This window comes from Mytilus galloprovincialis, chromosome 3 (assembly GCF_965363235.1).
Source record: "Mytilus galloprovincialis chromosome 3, xbMytGall1.hap1.1, whole genome shotgun sequence".
Lineage (NCBI taxonomy): Eukaryota > Metazoa > Mollusca > Bivalvia > Mytilida > Mytilidae > Mytilus > Mytilus galloprovincialis.
Window position 1 is genome coordinate 59212130 of NC_134840.1, and position 20008 is coordinate 59232137.

General features: G+C 31.0%; 2 protein-coding genes and 1 long non-coding RNA gene across 4 annotated transcripts in view; 2 read left to right on the forward strand and 1 right to left on the reverse strand.

The window, feature by feature from the left end:
• The window catches only part of LOC143068472 (uncharacterized), a 28601-nt gene extending 17371 nt beyond the window's left edge, over positions 1 to 11230 (forward strand). For both annotated transcript variants that reach the window (XM_076242566.1, XM_076242565.1), the window contains exons 11-12: positions 9546 to 9735; positions 10477 to 11230. In XM_076242566.1, coding sequence (XP_076098681.1) covers positions 9546 to 9735; positions 10477 to 10523 — 237 coding nt within the window. In that variant the 3' untranslated portion in view covers positions 10524 to 11230. The remainder of the gene's footprint in view (positions 1 to 9545; positions 9736 to 10476) is intronic.
• LOC143068473 (uncharacterized) lies at positions 229 to 8264 on the reverse strand. Its single transcript, XR_012976178.1, has 4 exons — positions 8113 to 8264; positions 2046 to 2191; positions 1155 to 1394; positions 229 to 451 (listed from the first exon to the last, which is right to left on the reverse strand). It is a non-coding gene; the product is annotated as an uncharacterized LOC143068473 (long non-coding RNA).
• Positions 11231 to 12334: 1104 nt separating the features above from the next.
• Positions 12335 to 20008, forward strand: part of LOC143068475 (uncharacterized) — a 34278-nt gene continuing 26604 nt past the window's right edge. The window contains exons 1-4 of the mRNA XM_076242567.1: positions 12335 to 12571; positions 14697 to 15024; positions 16074 to 16167; positions 18523 to 18618. Coding sequence (XP_076098682.1) covers positions 14704 to 15024; positions 16074 to 16167; positions 18523 to 18618 — 511 coding nt within the window. The 5' untranslated portion in view covers positions 12335 to 12571; positions 14697 to 14703. The remainder of the gene's footprint in view (positions 12572 to 14696; positions 15025 to 16073; positions 16168 to 18522; positions 18619 to 20008) is intronic.

Here is a 20008-nt window from a genome sequence, read left to right on the forward strand (position 1 = left end):
TCGCCGACATATTTTCCGTATGCATAGTGACCTTAGCGTGACCCTCCTCGTAAAAATCCGGTGATAGCAATACGCATGAATCTGTCATTAAAATAAACATTTACCGTACCTGATTGCATATGTTAAACACGTGCTAAATAAGCATGCTTTTTGTTGATTATTTACTATAAGGTGACAATCGGTAAACTTGGGCTTCAAAACACGGTATTTAATTAGTAGCCATATTTGTTAAGGTTCATCATAACAAACTTTTGAAAAAATAAAAAAAAAATATTTAAAAATATTTCTGCTCAACAATTTATGACTTATTACATATCAATGTGTTCGTCATGGTCATTACTATCATATTGTCACATTGATTTAAATATAAAATGTCAAACAAAAGTAATATAGTACCAAATGTAAGTCCTTTAGTAGAAAAAATGCCCTGTATATCTTCTGTCTTCTAAAACTATGAAAAATAAACAAAAACATTCTTTGTAACTATATCTATGTGCTACCAAGGTTATTTAATGCATTAATTGCTTGATTTCAATTAAATTCTAATGTTAGTGTTTGGTTTTTATTTGAAAAAATATATGAAATCTTCCATCTTGGAACTACTTTTGGGAAAAGTATGGAAAGCATGTTTTCAAAAATCATTTAATGGTAAAATGTTATATAATATAAATGAAGTTAGAAAGTTAACTTGGTCGGTGCTTAAATTGAACGGTATTTTACAAAAGCAATGAACTACATCATTGGATAAAGGAAATATCTTGTTTTTTTGGGTAAAATCAGAAAATATAATTTTTAATGCTTATTACCTCCCTTTTTACATATTAAATTTAAGTATGTATACCAACAGTTAGCAAAACATTATGAACTATGTGCATTTGTTCCATGCAAAAGGCCATACATTGAACATAGTTTGTTTGAATCAATAGTTTTTTGTTTCTTGATTATATTGTTCTCTCTGGCAATCATACCACCAATGTCATATACATTTTATATTTGAAATATTGCTTGTTTCTTTGTTTGGAGTATTTTTTTGATTATCTAGATCAAGCTCAGACATTGATATTTTTGTAGTATTGTTGTAGAATTAAATTATTTGTGAGAAAAACATCTTCATGAAGCTATTGGTGCACATTAAATTATCATATTGTACTTACATCTATAAATCAATCAATTTCAAAGAGGAATTTGTAAAATCCTCTAACAAATGATCAATCTCATAAGGTTCATCACAGTCTTCATATAGAACTTCATATACAGCATCTTTGTCTCCATCTTTATTCTGGATTACAGAAATTACCCTGCCTTTATACCACTTTCTGTTGCTGTTTTCCTCCACCCATTCATGTAATATTTCTCTCCCTACAAATTTTGGTCCAGAACATTTGCGTTTTGATCTGAAAATAAAAGAAAAATTAATTATTTTTAATCTTCACTAACAATTTTAATAACAATTTTTATCATATAAGTACATGGGATGATGGCATTTTTTGTTAATATAATAAATCAACATTTATATGTGTTAACACTGATAAGGGACAACTTTAATTTGTGTATACGTAGGCCATAACTATCCTTTTAATCACCTGAGGTATATGAAAATTGTCCTTAAATTTATTGAAACTTTATTGTATAGTTATAAGTAAGATATTTTCATCCAAAACACTTGTTTTTCTACTTGATGCTAATCCTTTTTTTCTGAAAATTAACCGACTAAATTACACATAGCACCAGGTTTGTAGTAAATATAGCAACATGATGGGTGCCACATGTGGAACAGGATCTGCTTACCCTGCAAGACGATCAGAGTTCAAACCCAGTTTTTGGTGGGGTTGGTTTTGCTTGCCTTTAGTTTTCTATGTTGTGTTTTGTGAGAAGTTGTCTTTATAACTTATTTTTTTTGCCATGCTGCTGTCTGTTTATTTTGAAATTATGATTTGAAAACTCTTTCGCATTATTCCAATGTCTTTTTCAACCATACAAAATGTACTGTTACTTTTGATTTTTAGTAAACATTTAAATAATGTTATATTTTATAATAATTATACCTTTTAACAATTTTACTGGTAGTTGTTACCACTGGTTCATCTATCTCTGTGTCACTTTCAACGGTCAAGGATTTTCTCTGTCTTGTCTTCACTTTACCAGATGTCTGTTGACTTGAAGCGCTCCCTAAATATGGTACCTCAGTGTACTGAAATAATAAAGGAAAATGTAAAAACTAATTACTGATTGGTTGTTGATTTTTTATTTCTAATGTTCTAATAGTCGATCATAATATTTTAACATACTTTAATTTGTACAGTACACAATAGGAAATTTTACATTGCCTATATTTTAATTGTGTTGTGCAAAATATCTGAACAAAATGTATGGTACCATCATAATTTTAATATATTAAGTGGACAAAGCCACAATTATTTCAAGCCAAATAATTCAGTTTTATTCACATTATACAATAAAAAAATTTGCATAGTTGTTCTAGTATTAATTACTCCTTGCTTTATACTATTTTCTGCATTGTGTGAAAACTCTGAATGCCTATATTGCATGCATCAATAAAGAGATAAAAAAAATCAGCCTTATTTTAACACTATTGTTGTTCCCCTGTCTACATATACATCAGTTCCAAATACATTACAGTATTTGACTAAATGGATTTCAACAGTTAAATAGTCAATGCTTTGGTAATGCTATATTTACTAACCATTTTTTTTTACTAAAAATTTGTATATATACTTTTACTTAAAATTAATATATGGATATAGGAACATGTGGTATGAGTGCCAATGAGACAACTCCCCATCCAACTCTCCATATATATATTTATAAACAAACTAAGTACAAAACTCTCTAAGGTAAACTTCACCTTAAAAAGATTTAGCTATTATATATGTTACTTTTGATTATATCAATATTCACATATATAAGTACAATATAGGATTTTTTGGGGGGACATGACTGTACATGTGGAAGATTATTCCTACACGTTAAAAAGAAAGCAAAATAACCGTGTCAAACACTTCCTTACCCATATGCCAGGTTCTCTTATTCCAGGATATTTATTGTAGCGTGGTGAAACTAACTCTGGAAGTAAAGCATTATGGTAGAATGCTGTTAATTTAGGTATCATCTTGGTTTGCCAAAGTACTGTGTCCTTATATATTCTTTCTATATGTATATCATACGGATTTAATGTTCGCACCACAAAATCTATCCATGGTAAATTGCATACATTCAACAAACCCTGGCATTGAAAGTAATAGTTATGGTTTGTTTTCAGTTTTAAGTTGTTTGATATATTTTCTAGGCAAAAGTTTTTTACTGACATTGAAGCTTGTGTCAAATTAATATTCTTGTCATGAACTAGATTTTTAATTTCAATTAGTCCTTTAGCATTGTTTTCAGTGACTACACCGTCTGGACTTCCTCCTAAAAATTTATGATGTTTGTCAATGACAAGTCCTGATTGTTCAACCTTGGTGTGTATATTTTGTTTCTGTTTAATATTGACATACTCAGTAATGGTAACTTTTTCCTCTTTTAATCCAATTCTTGTAGTTTTGTTGCCTTTGAATGTACTGTACAGGAGTTGTTTAATCAATGGTGCTACTTAATTTTTGAATTTCTTTTTACAACTGAGCCAAAATTTGATGCTGTAATGCGTTTTTTTCTTTCATCTTTCCAAATTTCAGAACATAGTTGAGACGTAGTGTTTTTTTCAATTTTGATGATTTCAGTTTCAGGAATATCTATGTTTTTATTCAAATAGTTAACTTTTAATTTTTCTAATTCTTCAGACGCAATATCTGTTTCGACCTGCAAAGATTCTTTTCCATAATGTTGTTTTGCTTTCTTGGTATTTGATTCTTTTATTGATGACATCTTTCTTTTCCATCGGTTTTGTTTAATAGTGCACTTGTCTTTGGTGGTATTGTTATTGTTAATGCATTGTTTGCGCTGTTCATATAGTTTTTCAAAATATGCACCAGGTGTTGATTCGGTAGCTTGCTCCCACACATTTGGAGACCAAGTTGGCCCTTTGTTAAATCTTAAAGCAGTGGCATAGCACCTTGTATGCCATGATCCTCTATTGCAGTGGTTAAGTATCTTTCCGCCATCAAATTTTGTTCTCATATGCATCCAACACTCCGCCAAATTAGTTGTAAAGTTACCTAATAAAGACCTAGCCTTACGTGCAACATTGTTCAGGAGGAGAGCAAGATCCTGTCTCATTCCAGATTGTAAATCAGAATTGGAAAGCATGTAGGAGCCTCTTGACTGCTCTTGAGCCTGTAAGGATGTACCTTGAGTCCACATTTCCGATTGTTGGAGAAAAATGTCATCATCACCATTATCATCATCATTATCATCATCAACTGCATCTGTTTGTGCTCCATTACTGTGGTTTTTATCTAAAGTTTGTTTTACCTTGCAAAAATCTTCATTGCATCTAGTGTGATCACCATAGATGTGTGATGTTGTATTTCGGATATCGTGTTCTAAATTTTTGATGGCTAGTGTTTTATTTTTTTCGGAGGACCTTCTTCTTATGGAACACCGGACAGCACTAACAATTCTTATTCTTGTCCTTTTGCACAACTTGCCTTTACCTTTATAACTTGGATTTTCATTTACTAAATTTTCTAAATTACCCCTAAGACACTTTGTAATATGATTAGCACACTCCATCTTTTGAACAAATTTTCCCCAAACAGGTACACGTTCCATAATTTGTGCATGAATGGATGAGTCCCCATCTGCAATAAAATGCATATAACGGACTCCAAAATCTTTAGCCTTCAAAAAACCTTCCACAATTATGTCAGACTCTATAGATTGACTTGATTCAGTCCAGTTTTTGAAGCATTCATGGTCTTTAGGTGTTATTCCTAGGGAGTTACATCTATTGCAAATGTAGCAGTATTTATTTCGGATACCTATGTGCAAGATTTTTTTAGTTTCTGCACCAATTACAACGGCAACGCCTCCAAGAGCATTATATGAGTGCTTGTGCGACCTTTTGCTCCATCCACCATCACAAATAACTGTTATGGATGGAATATCTAGAAGGAAATGTTTATTTATTAAAGTCATGATAGTATGATACTAAACCCCTAACAGGAGGGATTGTGCCTGATATTCATATGATGAAAACATAACCTTTCAATCAGTTTAATTGAGGTCTGGAGCTGGCATGTCAGTTAACTGCTAGTAGTATGTTGTTTTTTATGTATAATTGAATTTGTTGTTTTATTTGTTTATTTTTTTTACATCTTCTAATATCGGACTCGGACTTCTTTTGAACTGAATTTTAATGTGCGTATTGTTATAATAGAGGTACATGTATTGGGGGAGGGTTGCGATCTCATAAACATGTTTAACCTCGCCGCAATTTTGGCGTGTCACAAGTCAGGAGCATCTGGCCTTTGTTAATCTTCTTTGATTTTTATTTCAGTTTCTTGTGTATAATTCTGAGTTTAGTATGCTTGTTTTTCCACATTTTTCGGCCCGTAATTTCTTCATGAATTGGACAATTACGCCCAAACTCAATCCCAACATTCCCTTTGTGATATAGAATTTCTTGGTCAAATTGTAATACTGTAATTGTCCAGGAATATGCAAGAAATATATGCCACTGGGTGTTCAATAAGTTACAGAAATATATGCCACTGGATGTTCAATAAGTTATAATTAGTTTTCTGTGGTTGATTTAATCTGTTTGATGGTTCCCGACTGTTTTAATACTTATTTACCATTTTTGTATAAAGTATGTATCTGACAAAAGGGTGGTTGCTTGTGTCATCAAATCATATATGTGTATTATCAGCTCTTGATAAAACAGGATGAATGACCATGAGTGTTATTTTATACATATGAAATCGGATTAATCCAATATAAAATCAGAATGGACGTTACAAATGTGAATCTTGTGCGATGTGTTGATACTACACTGAGTCCTATGGTCTCTGCACCCTGAATAACCAATGTAACAAGTTTTTAGGGGCCATATTAATTGCGGAGCCTTATTCCAGTTAAATAAAATCACAATCTTTGTGCTAAACAACTGGCCAATCACCAAAGTTTCTTAAATTTCTGCTTGTAAAAATCATCTGTACAGGCCAACATAATAATAAATGTTGCTAAATATTTAATGAAATTGACATTCAGTTCTGTAGATTCTAAATTTATCGTGAAGACTTTTAAATCATTAAAAAATAATATGTAGAGCCCAATACATTGCAATAACAAATACTTGTCAATGTTCATTTGGGCCCCTATAATACAGGTGCTAATGGGCCTTTTGCTTTTGGTGATTTTTTACATTCTGGAAGGTTAGTTCTCTGTATGAAGATATATTTTCTTTATAAAAATTTATTATTCATTATATCGTCATTGTCCACCAACCTTATTAAGTGGCAGAAAGTGGAAGTTTCATAACTAGGGACCCTTTAACTGCCTTAGAGGGGGCCAACTCTGGTCATGCTTCATTGATTCCCTTAATAATCAACTATTTTTTTCAGCAAAAGTGGGTGTCCCCTCCCCCTTTAGAAAAAATATAAATCTTTCTCTTACAACATAAATTTTATAGTTGCTAATGAACATTATTCAAACAATAATAAATCGATCAATCATGTAAGGGATACTGTTATGAAATACAGGACTGTTCCGCTCTATAATTATTATATTGGGGTTGTAAACCTATGAAAATCAATGGACATTTAATGTCTAAAATTAAGAAGTGCAACTACACCCATTAAATAATTATCCTACATTTTGTATATTTTACAAATGTAACTATTACACTTTTTGGTTTAGTTTTTTTTAATTTTATTTTATAATGATTGTCATTTTTCAATATGGGGCTCTTTATAGCTTGTTGTTCGGTGTGAGCCAAGGCTCCGTGTTGAAGGCCGTACATTGACCTATAATGGTTTACTTTTTTTAAATTGTTATTTGGATGGAGAGTTGTCTCATTGGCACTCACACCACATATTCCTATATCTGTGAATAACTGTATTAAAATTATGCACACCTTCATGATATCTATTCTTTTCTATTGCTATCTTTTTTTCCAAGTCTATGGCTGATGCCATTTCTTCTTCTACCATCACTTTCCACCACTGATTTATTTCTTTTTCGATAACACTGAATGTGTTCTGTGCCATAGTTGGGGAATCCATGCTTGCCAATTGTTCATTTAGATGAGCTAAACCGTTCCCGCTTACTATTGAACCCCACACAGCTCTGACATTGATGTCATAGTGACGTGTTCCACCGTTTAACAATTTGGGGCTAGTCTCAAAATGAAATTTTTTTCCACATCCCGTACATTTGGCAGCGAGAATTACAGCTAGTCCAAAATGAGCTACCTGAGATTCCAAAATTATTGGAACTGCACCTGAAATAGCCTTTTCTCTTGCATTATCACAAAGAATAGCATGACATGTTATCTCGGAAACATGTTTTTGCAAACACTGTAAGTTGATTATTCTGTATCCTGTTGCAGCTATATTGTTAATTTCAACACTTCTGAGTACTCCATCGACAGACCTGTACACCTGGAATTTCTTCTTTATAGTTGGCTTTAATAGTTTCATAATCATTCTGTTGTTAGCAATTGCTCTACGCTTCTTTATAATTCTAACTCCAGCCCCCTCTTTCAAAGTACACTTGAACACATGTTTTACATTGCCTGAACCTACTCGTATTCTTTGTCGTTTTGCTCTGTGTTTACCAGGAGCTAAACCAAATATTCGGGACTCTTTCTTTATTCTTGCCATTGTGTAAACCACAATAAATAAATTGAAAATAACTATCTACAATGTAACCTATTGTAATGGCAACCAGATGCTCTCCATAGAAAGTGGAACTTAAAATATATATAAAACAACACACACTTTTTTTTAAATTATATTTTTATTAATCTTTCATGTAAAATAGATAACTGTATATGCTGTAATATAAAACAAAATTCATTTATAACAATAAATATTGTATGACCTCGTCATACATGATCAATAGATCAACGGACATAACATGGGCTTCATGGGAGATCGAATGAATGGTTTTGTAATCAGTCCATGCATTTCAACAAAAAACATATTATCTTACCACAATTCAATCTGTTTTTCAAATATTAATAACTGTTTTACTAAATTTCATTAGGTTTCACTTTGTGAAGATCTGTGATCAGCCTGGCAACAACTTCCGGTAAAATCAGGATATCACTACGCCTAAATATTCCCTACAAAAATACGGATAATTTATAGAATTTATGATCGTTTCCAACCAACAAACATATCACTGTGAATTTTTGTATGATTAATTAAATAATATTTTGTTCATCATAAAAAAATCCATCATTATAATTGTGCGTAGGAATATTGAACTTTAAAAAGAAAGTAGAGACGAAGACAAATCAAAACAAACTGCTACACATGTTTATAATTTAGGTTTTACATGGTAATTGAAATTGTGATTGTGCATTGAATACGGCTAACACGTTCCGTTTGTTGAAAAAAAATCAATTTTACCCAAAAATAATCCTACTTATGAAAGGTTAATAATATTGATAAAGTAACTTTTGCACTACGCTGAAAAAAATGGCCACCTCCATGATTTCTCACATGTTGGTACGCAAATTGACATTTTAATTCATTTATCCCAATCTAAGGACATTTTCAAGTCTTGTATCCCATAGATGTAAACCCAAGGTATTGTAAATTTATTTAATATATATTTGAAACCCTCGTATATAGGCGTCCCATTTTTTTCCCAGAGCTGTGTATGAAAAAATCTAGCGTTGATTTCTTTTTTTGATAACTTTTAATCAATAACGTCTTATGCTTTTGCCATTGGATTATTATACAAAATGGGATGAATATTTATAGGAAACAACTAGAAATCAATGTTTGGATATGATATAATATAATTTTGAGGGCATTGAAAAGTTGGCCATTTTTTTATTCTTCAACAATTCTGTTTGTTATGATGAACCTTAAATCATAACAGACAGATAGAAAAAAAATGACGATAATACGATATATTTGCGTAAAAAATGATAAAATCGTGCACAAGGGACTAAGTTTATGATATATACATGCATTGGTTCAAGAATTGGATGTGCATTATTTTTCACCAGTCACTCGTTTCTTATAACTTTAAGATGAGTCAATGAATGAGTATGGCGGTATGCCATTTGGCAAGATTTGCAACATGTACCTGTAGATAGATAATTCATTTAGATGGAATTGAACTTTAACTAAATTTAATTAAGCTTGTTCAAATGAAATTGATTTCAATATATATAAGTTGAAAAAGAGAGGAGAAAAATACCCAGAGACATTCAAACTTGTCAAAACTCACCATTAAAGCATAAGATATACAGTGTTAAATCACTTATATTTTATGTATTTTAAATTGTCCATTTATAAATTTATAAATTTTAAAGACACAAAGATTTCAATTTCATTAGGAAAAGTTTGATGGATCTTATGTTATGAATGTTGATGGTATACACATCAATATTTTATTCTATTTTACAGGACAAATATTTTATTGGACAATATGCTGCACCTATTACATGTTTACATGAGATGAAGGAATGGAGGATTGCTGGAGTTACTGCAGACACAATTTTATCAGAAGCCTACAATTTTTATAAGATTGTTAAGAATCTTATGGAGTCAGCTGATCCTGTAAAAGCCAAATGTTGTGAATTTATATATTTTGATGGTGAGTTTTCCCATACATTTGATTCGTATCAGTAAGATTAATTTTCTAAATTAAGAAATTCAATGTTGTGCAGTCTTATTATCCTTATAAATGACATCTTGATCATCAGAACGTACATCCTAAATTATTTTTAACATCATTTATTCATTAAATTAAAAACTTAAAGGATAAATATTTTTGAGGCAAACTTAGATTGCTGGAGAAATCTTTTTAATATTCAGAAAAGAAATAAAGGAAATTGTTTTTACATACAATACAAAAGATTGACAGATCCAAACACTGGCTTGATGGCAGTTTCTTGATTTTGAAATTTGAAAGATAAGTCTGAGCCTTAAAGTATTATATATTAAAACTACTTTTATTCAAACAGGAATTGAAAATATTGAACATTTTAATATCCAACCATTTCTAATTGACCAGGCTATACAGTGCAAATTATGTCAATCATTTGTTTTTGTTTTTATCATTTCATCCTTCTGTGTTGGGGACATCATTCTTGTTGGGACTATTTTTTGTATTGTTTGATGCCATAGCAGTTTTTAGTTGTAATGGATGATTTTAGGTTAAATGTATTTTAAACATACAAATTGTTTATATTGATAAAGATTAACATCTGTAACTTAATTTATATTTTTAATCAATCCTGTTTAAAAGCAATCATCAATCAATCAATCAAATTAAAGTCACACAAATTGCAATGATTATTTTAAAATTATTTAAAATTAGTTTTTGTTTTTATAGATGAGAAAGATTCTTTGGCTGATATAATGGAGAAAAGGATTGGTTAGACAACACATTTGCAGTATTTTGTTTATTTAGCATTGCAGGATATTGATTAGCAGACAAATTCATGACAATCAAACAGCATTGCTTTCTTATCTGTGCTATATATCTAATGAAAATTATTAGTCCTCAAAAAAACTTTGGGCTCCCTTTTTATATATTTTTTTATAAATACTTGATTAAAGGACCTGCATATGTTTTTTATGTTACCATATATCAATTACTTGGACCACTGTTATTAAAAAGTAGTGTTTTATATTTTTGTATATTGTTTTATAGATATTTATTTATTGTTGATGTTATTTATGATATAATTATTTTTTCCAATATGTGTGCCCATTTGTTTATACAATACCAGTTTAACATTTTGGTTAAAATTAGTTTGCTAAGAAGATGTGATCACATCTACATCAAACATATACATGTTGGTTATGATGTCAAATTAATAATAAAATAAAAATATATGCCAAATAAATTCTTTTTTTCACCAGATTTCACAGTTCACTTTACATGGAAATTTCCTATAGTGTATGAGGAGGATATAATATGTCCTATTGACAATCTATTATTGCTAACCCAATTATACCTTACCACAGATTCACCTGATAGTTACCTGTCCATTTAAACTTTTGGCAGTTCATTTGTCCCATTGAACAAATACAACAGGTATTGTTCTCTGTATAGTTTATTCACTAGGACCTTTAAATCTATTCTAATTATCTAAATTGATAAAAAGAAGTTTACATTCTTGTGTATTGCAAATTCAAGTGGTCTGTGGAATCATTGAATCTTTACATTGATAAAGTTCTATTCCCCATTACACCAGGGATGTAAAGAAAGGATTTGTCTAGGATCACAAGCCAAAATTATCATATTATAGAGATAGCTGGTCTATAAAATTGAGGAGTGAGCGGGTAATGTGTCAAAGAGACAATAACTTGACCAAAAAGCAAAAAACAGTCCAAGACCACCAAAAGGCTCTCTTACAATGAAGGTATATGATTTAGGGAGAGGACCATGATTTAATGAAACTCTGGTGCACTATGATTTCAAAACTTGTTTGTGCACTAATCAGGTATGTTAAGGCAAACAAGAATTGTAATATGTTTAAAAAGTACAAGAACTTGTTCTTAAACGTCACTCATTTGACCTTTATGTGCAGGTCAAATGCCATCTTCAAGAATACATGACACTTTGTCTTGAGGTGCAACAATGTGCCCAATTTAAAAAGCATGTCAGAGTATAAAATCTCTCTTCTGGACAACAAAATGTCGTTAAAATTAATTTCAATATCCAGGTCAAAGACCAAGGTAACATGATGGTCCTGATTCTACACAAAATGTAGTCTTATGGTTATACATGTACACCTGCATTGTCAATTTCACATGGCACCCAAGTGTCAAATTATAAAAGATTTGTGTTGCTCTGTTATGTTAAGATATTTGATGTGATATATATGTATATGTCAATGTTTTGATAACATTTGTTATTATTATTCTTGACACCATTTTTGTAAAGGCAAGGATTTGTATAGTAAGACTTACTATACAAATCCTTGGTAAAGGTAGATTAAAATCGACCAAAATTTTTAATTTGATCCATTTTATGAAATTAATTTATTCCCCCTTTCCAAAATGATGGATGCATCCTGCAAGTCCTTTAAACAAAACTACTGTGCTGACAAAAATATCATTCATGTGGTCATTTGCTGTTCATAAAATCAACCTTTTATCGTAAATAAACATAATTCCGAAACATCCGTACTTGATTCATTATTTAGTATCTCCTAGATCTGGTTCCTCTTGAATATGTGGGAACCTGCTCTACTTTCGTTTTGAACAGTTAAAAAGAAAAACCTATGCGCTGGTAATTCCAGCAACTATTTCAAAGTGAAAGCTGGGAAGCATTATTTCATCATGTTCATTATTATCTGAGAAAGCGTCACAAAGGTAGACTAAAAGTTTGCCCAATAGTCGATATAAGTTTCCAATTTCGGGACCACATATATATGTACAACGTTTGATTATTGTTCTTTACCTGGAAGAAGAAAAAGGTAAGTGAAAATTCCCACAGATCATAATCACGAGAGTTTGAAATCCTATCAATAACGGGTTAAAAATATATCGGACTCTGAAGTGCAATGGGGACGCTAAAGTACGATGGTCTAAGGGAGCTACCATTTGATTTTTATGGGGGGGCTAGGATGAAATTTGAAAAAAATAGGCAGGACAGGAGTTTTGAGTAAAAAAAAAGGCAGGATGTGACACTTGCAAAAAAAAAAAGTCAGGACGACAATTTAGGTAAAAAAAAGTCAGGATAAACTAAAAAAAAAAAAGGCAGGACCGATTAGAGTGAAAAATAAAAAGGCAGGACAGAGATTACAGCTAAAAAAAATGCAGGACAAAATTTTTCATCCTAGCCCCCCCATAAAAATCAAATGGTAGCTCCCTAAAGTGCGATGGTCCACAAAAGTATAGAGTATGACACGCAGTTGAATTATGACGTAAACAGTCCTTTATACAAACCATAAATGTACATGCCGGAAAATATATTTCATTAACAACTTATAACCCAAGCAGTCGGGAAGCAAGTGTCCATGACTTAATTGATTTAAACCTAACCGTGCTTTGTCAGCTGAAGCAAATCTGTGTGTTTTTTTTCGGCTGCTGGAAGAATCGAGGACTTGTATCTGCCGTTTACTGTATAGATACAAAATATATACTCATTTAAATTCTTTTTACGTTTATTGCAGTTTACTGTATAGATACAAAATATATACTCATTTAAATTCTTTTTACGTTAATTGCAGTTTTGTAAATAACTAATTGCTACAAAAATGGAGAAAACTTTGACAACATCTTCTTTTTCTCGCATTTGAATTAAAGCCCATACAAATAAATGTTACACATTTCGAAAATGAACGAAATTTGTCTTTCCAATTTTCAATAACGACTGTAAGGGGAGATGTTCTTTTAATTGGTAAACTGTGAGAATGTTAAGCTACACCAATGATCCAAATATTTAATATGCCCAAATTGTTAAAAACTTATTTCCAGGAAATATAGCATTTGGTGACACCTAAATTACTTTTTTAACAATAAAAACATGGTCGGTCTTATAAATTTAGAAACAATGATATAAGCCTACCAGTAAATCATGAAGCCTATCACATATTTATACAAGTTAGCTTACTAGCTTTTGCAAAAGGACATGTTCTTTAACATCCAATACATTCACGTTTTAAGCCTAATAATCGTACCATTTTGGTCAATTGCACTTTAACGTGATATGCCATCGTACTTTAGCAAACAAACAACTATCTCACTTTAGCGTAAGGCACCACCGTACTTTAGCGCAACCATTGCACTTTAGAGTACCATCGCACTTTAGAGTCCTACAAATATACATATGTACCAAACTCGACTATCACAGTAGAGCTTCTTTCAAACTCCTGACAGTCCTGTGATCCTGTCAGGATTCTAACTAGTTCAATTATTAATCTACATCCATCAAATGTATGACTTCTTAAAAGGCTATTTTTATTTTTACTATGATGGTTGCAGTGGTGGGACTGGGAGGGGACCCTTTTTTTATGATCATATAAATGATCACGATGATTAATGCTTTTGTCATATTACACAATAAATATATATATACAATATAATTTTTTGTGCATGTCTTAAAATATAAAATTTATTTGTACAAGATTTAGAAACTGGACCAAAAGCGAGGCTCACAGATTTTTTCATCTTTATTCGTAGCATGTATAAATAAATGTTATATTTGCCAACAATGTAGATATTATTTTTATCGTGGTATTTAAATCCAATGCTGGATTAACTACCATTTTTACATGTAGTTCTTGTTTTTACAAATTAACAGATGAAAATTATTAGTTATAAACTTTCAACAGTAAAAATTCAATCTTTTTTTTCGGTCAGAACTTGCTGTATAAACTTAGTTTTAATTAGTTTAATTTAACAGAATGAAGAAATAATAGAAATCTCATTGTGAAATACTAACAGCAAAAACAACGACAAACAGACACTAAGGTTCCACATAAAATTATAGAAGCAATTAATTTGTTTATACCAGGGTCTTCATGTAAAACAACATTATTAAAACAAATTCTAATTTGGTTTATACTTATTAAGCACCAATTGTATTTTTATTTTCAGTAAAAGGATGGAAGATAATCCTTCCAGATACTTCATATCTCATAGCAATAAATTTGAAGACCGTCATCTTGTAAATGATGTAGTTATTCCAAAGCTGAAAGATAACGGTATAAATATTTATGAAGAGGAGGACTTACAACCAGGGACACATGTCTTACCAGCCATTACAGGGTTGGTAGATAAAGCAGATAAAACATTGCTGTTTATCTCAGAAAATTCCTTAGGCAGTTCATGGTGTTCATTTGAGCTGCTGATTAGTTTGGAGAAATCTCAGAGGACTAACAGACTTGCAGTTGTTTTGTTACTTCATAAAATAGAAGAGTCTCAGGTATATAATATGGTATTGATTTCTAGCTCTTTTTAGTTTTACCACAGTTGCTTTTGATAAAAACTCTAACAAAAAAAGCTCATGTTGGCTTTGTATATTCTATTGCGCAATAGCAAGAAATCTTCAATTGCACAGTATTACAACATATCAAAAAAAAAAACACTTGCACAATGTTGTGCAATAGAAAGAAATCTTCAATTGCACAGAATTGAGCAATAGCAAGAAATTTTCAGTTGTACAGTATTGTGCAATAGCACAGTAAATGCTCAATAGCAAAACATCTTCTATTGCATAGTATAACACAGTACTAGCACAATATTGCACAATTAATATCACAGTATTACACAATAGCACAGTACTGCACAATATCATAGTATTGCACAATAGCACAATATTGGGCAACAGCAAGAAATACTCAATTTAAAATTAATACAAATATTTTAACCCATTTCAAATTTTTTAAAGATCTTTCACCACATTTATTTTGTGTCAGAAACCTATTTTATGTCAATTTTTTTTATCACAGTCCAAATTCAGACAGTATCAAGCTTGAAAATTGTGTCCAAATTTGCACCAACTGTTTAAGGTCGACCTTTCCAGTCATTTCAGGCTGCACTTGGCAAAGTAATTTATTATGCTTTTCGCAAAAAATATACAGAAACTGCAAACAGCAAAAAAATTTCAGCAATAAGACAAGATTTTAAATAGGTCATCAAAGTTTTAGCTTTTAATTCCTCAAAATCCAGGTTAGTCTAGTTAGATAGATTCCTTAATTTTAGTAATTCGCTGAACCATATAAATTCCTTCTAAGAAAATGCACATTGAAAGTAAATTTTATAGCATAACTTCAAATTTTGAAAGTGAAGAAAAATAATCATTCATAGTTTTATCTTACTTTGCCCAACATAAGCTAATATATAGCTGTCACTTGGTAACAGAAACTACTTTTAACCCAACTTGGCAGTAATAATGTAAGGAATTAGTTCTCTACAAACAATCCTCATTTTCTTCTGAATGGTAAATAACATTTCAAACTAAATTATTTTTAGCTTCCACATATTGCAGTTCTTCAAGAAGCTCGTAAAATACACTTTGATGAACATAATGATGAATGGGTGAGAGAAGTAGTGGAGGGATTACGAGGTTTGTGCATTATGAACCTAGTCTTTTATGTTTAAGGTCTTTGTCATTAGGCCCAGTTGATGTCCTTCAATAAGTTACATATAGATATTGCATAGTACTGTTTTCTCTTTAGACAAATATTTGTATTTCATACAGAGAGTGTGATCAAATCATGACAGGAAAATATTTAGCTAAGTGAATTTAAGGGCATCCTAGAATGATGCATGGGAAAAGCCTGACTTATACTGATTAGATAAAAAAAAAATATTTCAAAGCATAATCTTAGCTTTCCATACAATACAAATTCTTTTTCAGCAAAATGAAAGCAGGTTCAAATTATTCATTATAATAGTCCCCTACTGACTTCATCAAGGAGACTTTAAGTTTGCAATCTATCTGTCGTCTATCTGTCGTCTCTGATTTTAGTTCTGGTCTGAAAATTTTGTGCAGAGTTATGGTCCTTGGACATAAAAAAAATCAGTCAAGTAATCAGTTTTCTTCACTTTTTTTAGTCATGCTTGAAGATATTGAATTTTTCATCTGTAGGGGACTATGTATTGCCATGAAATACTCACAGAATGCTTGTTGAATTACATTCTTTTTGTCAATACTGTTAAAGTATTCAATTTCATGTCACATAAAATCAGGATAAGTTCTGATTCAATAAGATAGAAGATACGTAACTTATTTTTAGAATGATGTTGTATTTAGTTTGTTTGACATACTGTAATATTTTAATGTTTTGTAAGTTTTGACCTCTAGTTAGTTTGCCTTTATAACTTTATTTGTGTACAGAGAAAATTAATGACGCAAGCTAATTTGACAAGTGGCTAGTTTTATTATCTGCAGTTAAAGTTGAACCATCAGATGTGATTAAGACCAGAAAGGATGTCTTGGTGTGTAGGGTAATAAAATTAGTTATGACTATTTGTTTGTCTAGAGATGAAGTAATTAAACTCTACGATAAATTTCAATTGGTCAAGCAACTGGGAGATTGTGTATCAGCTGTGATACTGTAAGGATGTGTATTGCTTAAAGGGGCACTATCTACGAGATTTATAAAAAATCAAAAGTATGATTATTTTTTGTTCAATCATTAATGAAAGTGAAATAGTGAAATAATAATTTGCTTTTATCAGCTAAAATGATCCAATTTTGTCAAATTAAGCTAATAAACATTGATAATGAATTATTCACTTGCAAGTGAGTAACTCAACCTTATTAAACCTGTATTCATGTGAACTCCAATCTAACCTCGTAGAAAGGGATAGAAAAACGCATGCAATGTCCGTGTACGGTTATTTAAAGGAAAAGAATGTCAACATTGAAAGTGAAACAAAGGTAAATAATTTGATTAACTGATTCGATCCACAAAGAGTCATTCTTATAATGGTAAGGACGACGGTAAACATAAATTTTGAATCTATAATACAAAATTTAACAGACTTATAAAAATCCAATTGCATGTGTTGCTTAATCTATTTATATCTATGTTTATGTTTACATCGCTTATATGGTCATAGAAGGTCGACTTAATAGTTAATTAGATGGCGTCTTGGCTAAAATTTTCGCGAAACAAAGCTTTATCTTTTTGAAACCATTTCCTGTAAATTGTTTATTTTATACTTTTGAGTTTGGAAAAATGTTTTACATTGTTATAAATAAAATATGAGCATTTGAGTCAAATCCGTGAACATGAATTTGGCAGCTAGTGCCCCTTTAAAGTCTTGAATCAGTAAGATTCTGGAGGACTTGTATTTAAAGTTTATATGTTTAAACTTTGTAGCTAACTTCGTCTATATGTTGGAAGTAATGTACATTTGTTAATAAACTTGTGTTAATAAACTTGTATATATATATATATACTGTATTAGTTAGTTACTAGGAATTTACCATAGGATATATTGTCGTGTCAAAGCTGGCTATGTCCGTCCGTCTGTGTCGGTGTTGACCTCCCCTAGGTCACCTTATAATACTGTCTTCTCTTCTAACCACTCAATATAAGAATATGATAGATAAAGTAAAGAGTTTTCTATCATTTAGTGTCTAGATTTGTAAGTGAGGGAGACATAAAATAATTTCAAAACTTGACTTTATTTTATAACACATCAGTTTTATAAGTATTCTTAAACTGTACATGCATGCAAATACAAAAATAAACAAGGATACACTAGTAGTATCCCTTTGCTTTCTTCAGGTCAAATATAATACAGTTGAAAGTTGAATGTTGAATGATAAATAATTGCATAGGATTCTTTTTTAGATGCTGTTAAAAGATAGTAGATTGGTTAAATAAAATGAAAAGAGCTGAAGGGAGATTTTTAGTGTGAAATCTTCTATGATTTTAAGATAGCTTTTCTTGATTTTTTCTTGCAGAAACAAAGACAATTGGTGACATCATGCCTGCTGGAAATGTTGCCCATGGATTAGTCTGGTCTCATTATTCAGGATTTCTACAGTATGTCTTGCCTGGTAAGACTATAAATAAACAAAGAATAGCGTATGGCTTTTTCAAAATCAAGTCTGTATTATCAACCCAAGACACCAATATATTAATCTCTAGAGCTTTGACGTCATGTAACATAAAAAAAACATCTATGTGAAGTAAAAATGATAAAGTATATGTACATGTATGATACGGCTTTTTTATTTTCACATGGCGTATCAACCCTACACCCATATAATCCCTCAAGCAGTGCTCTTTGAATTATATTGTTGTCTTGAGTTGATAGGGATGTGATATTGAAAAATTCATATGATATCCTCTATTTATTATGAGCCAGTGCCCAGAGCTATAAATCTATGTGGTTTCGCATTTTTATACGACCGCAAAAAAATTTGCAGTTTTATATTGGTATCACGTCATCGTCAGCCTTGTCCAAAGACATTTGGTTTCTGGACAATAACTTTAGTATAAGTAAATAGAAATCTATGAAATATGAATACAAGGTTTACAACCAAACAAAGGGAGGTTGGAATTGATTTTGGGGGTTATGGTCTGAACAGTTTAGGAATAAGGGGCCAAAATGGGGCCCAAATAAGCATTTTTCTAGTTTTCAGACAAAAAATTGTTGAACTGTACGTGTGTATAGATCACTCTGAAATTTTGCCACAAGTTTCCAAACCACAAAGGAATGGTTAGGATTGGGGGGTGTCATGCTGCAACAGCAAAGTGTATTGCACAAAAAAAAGAAAAAAAAGTGAGGGGTATTTTTTTAATTTTGTTTTGGGGGGATCAATTCACAACATCAAAGTGGATTGCACAAAAGCAAAAAAATAAAAAAAATTAACAAATTCAAATCATATAACTAATTCTAAGTTCTTTGACTACAGCTATTCTTTGTAAGAACTGTTATTTGTCAAATATTTACAGTGACTTGACTGTTAGTGTTGCTCTCCACCAATTGCAACTCATTCAAAATTTTGACCAAATTGCAATTTGTTTTATTAAACCAAATTCTTCAACTGGTCAGAATTTTGAACAAATTGTTTAGTCAAAATGTGAAAGTGCAAGGTGATAAAATAAAATATACTTACAATCCTATAAGACTTTAACTCCACTTTAATGATGTTGTGATAAAATTAGTTTATCAGTTTGTACAGTTATATTATAGTCATTTCCATGCTGAAGAGGAACTGTTTATTTTGAATTGCTATAAAATTGTCCAAACTAAGCTTTCATATAGTTTTTCTTTCTAAAAGTATTCTATATTTATAAGAATCAGATATCATTTTAAATAAAACATCATATATTCAGTAAAATATGTGTGAAATAACAATATGCTATTGATAAGTTTTCAGGGGAGATAACCTAAATTATTATTCTTTTGAATAAAGACTTTTTGAAAGAAAAGTTATTATC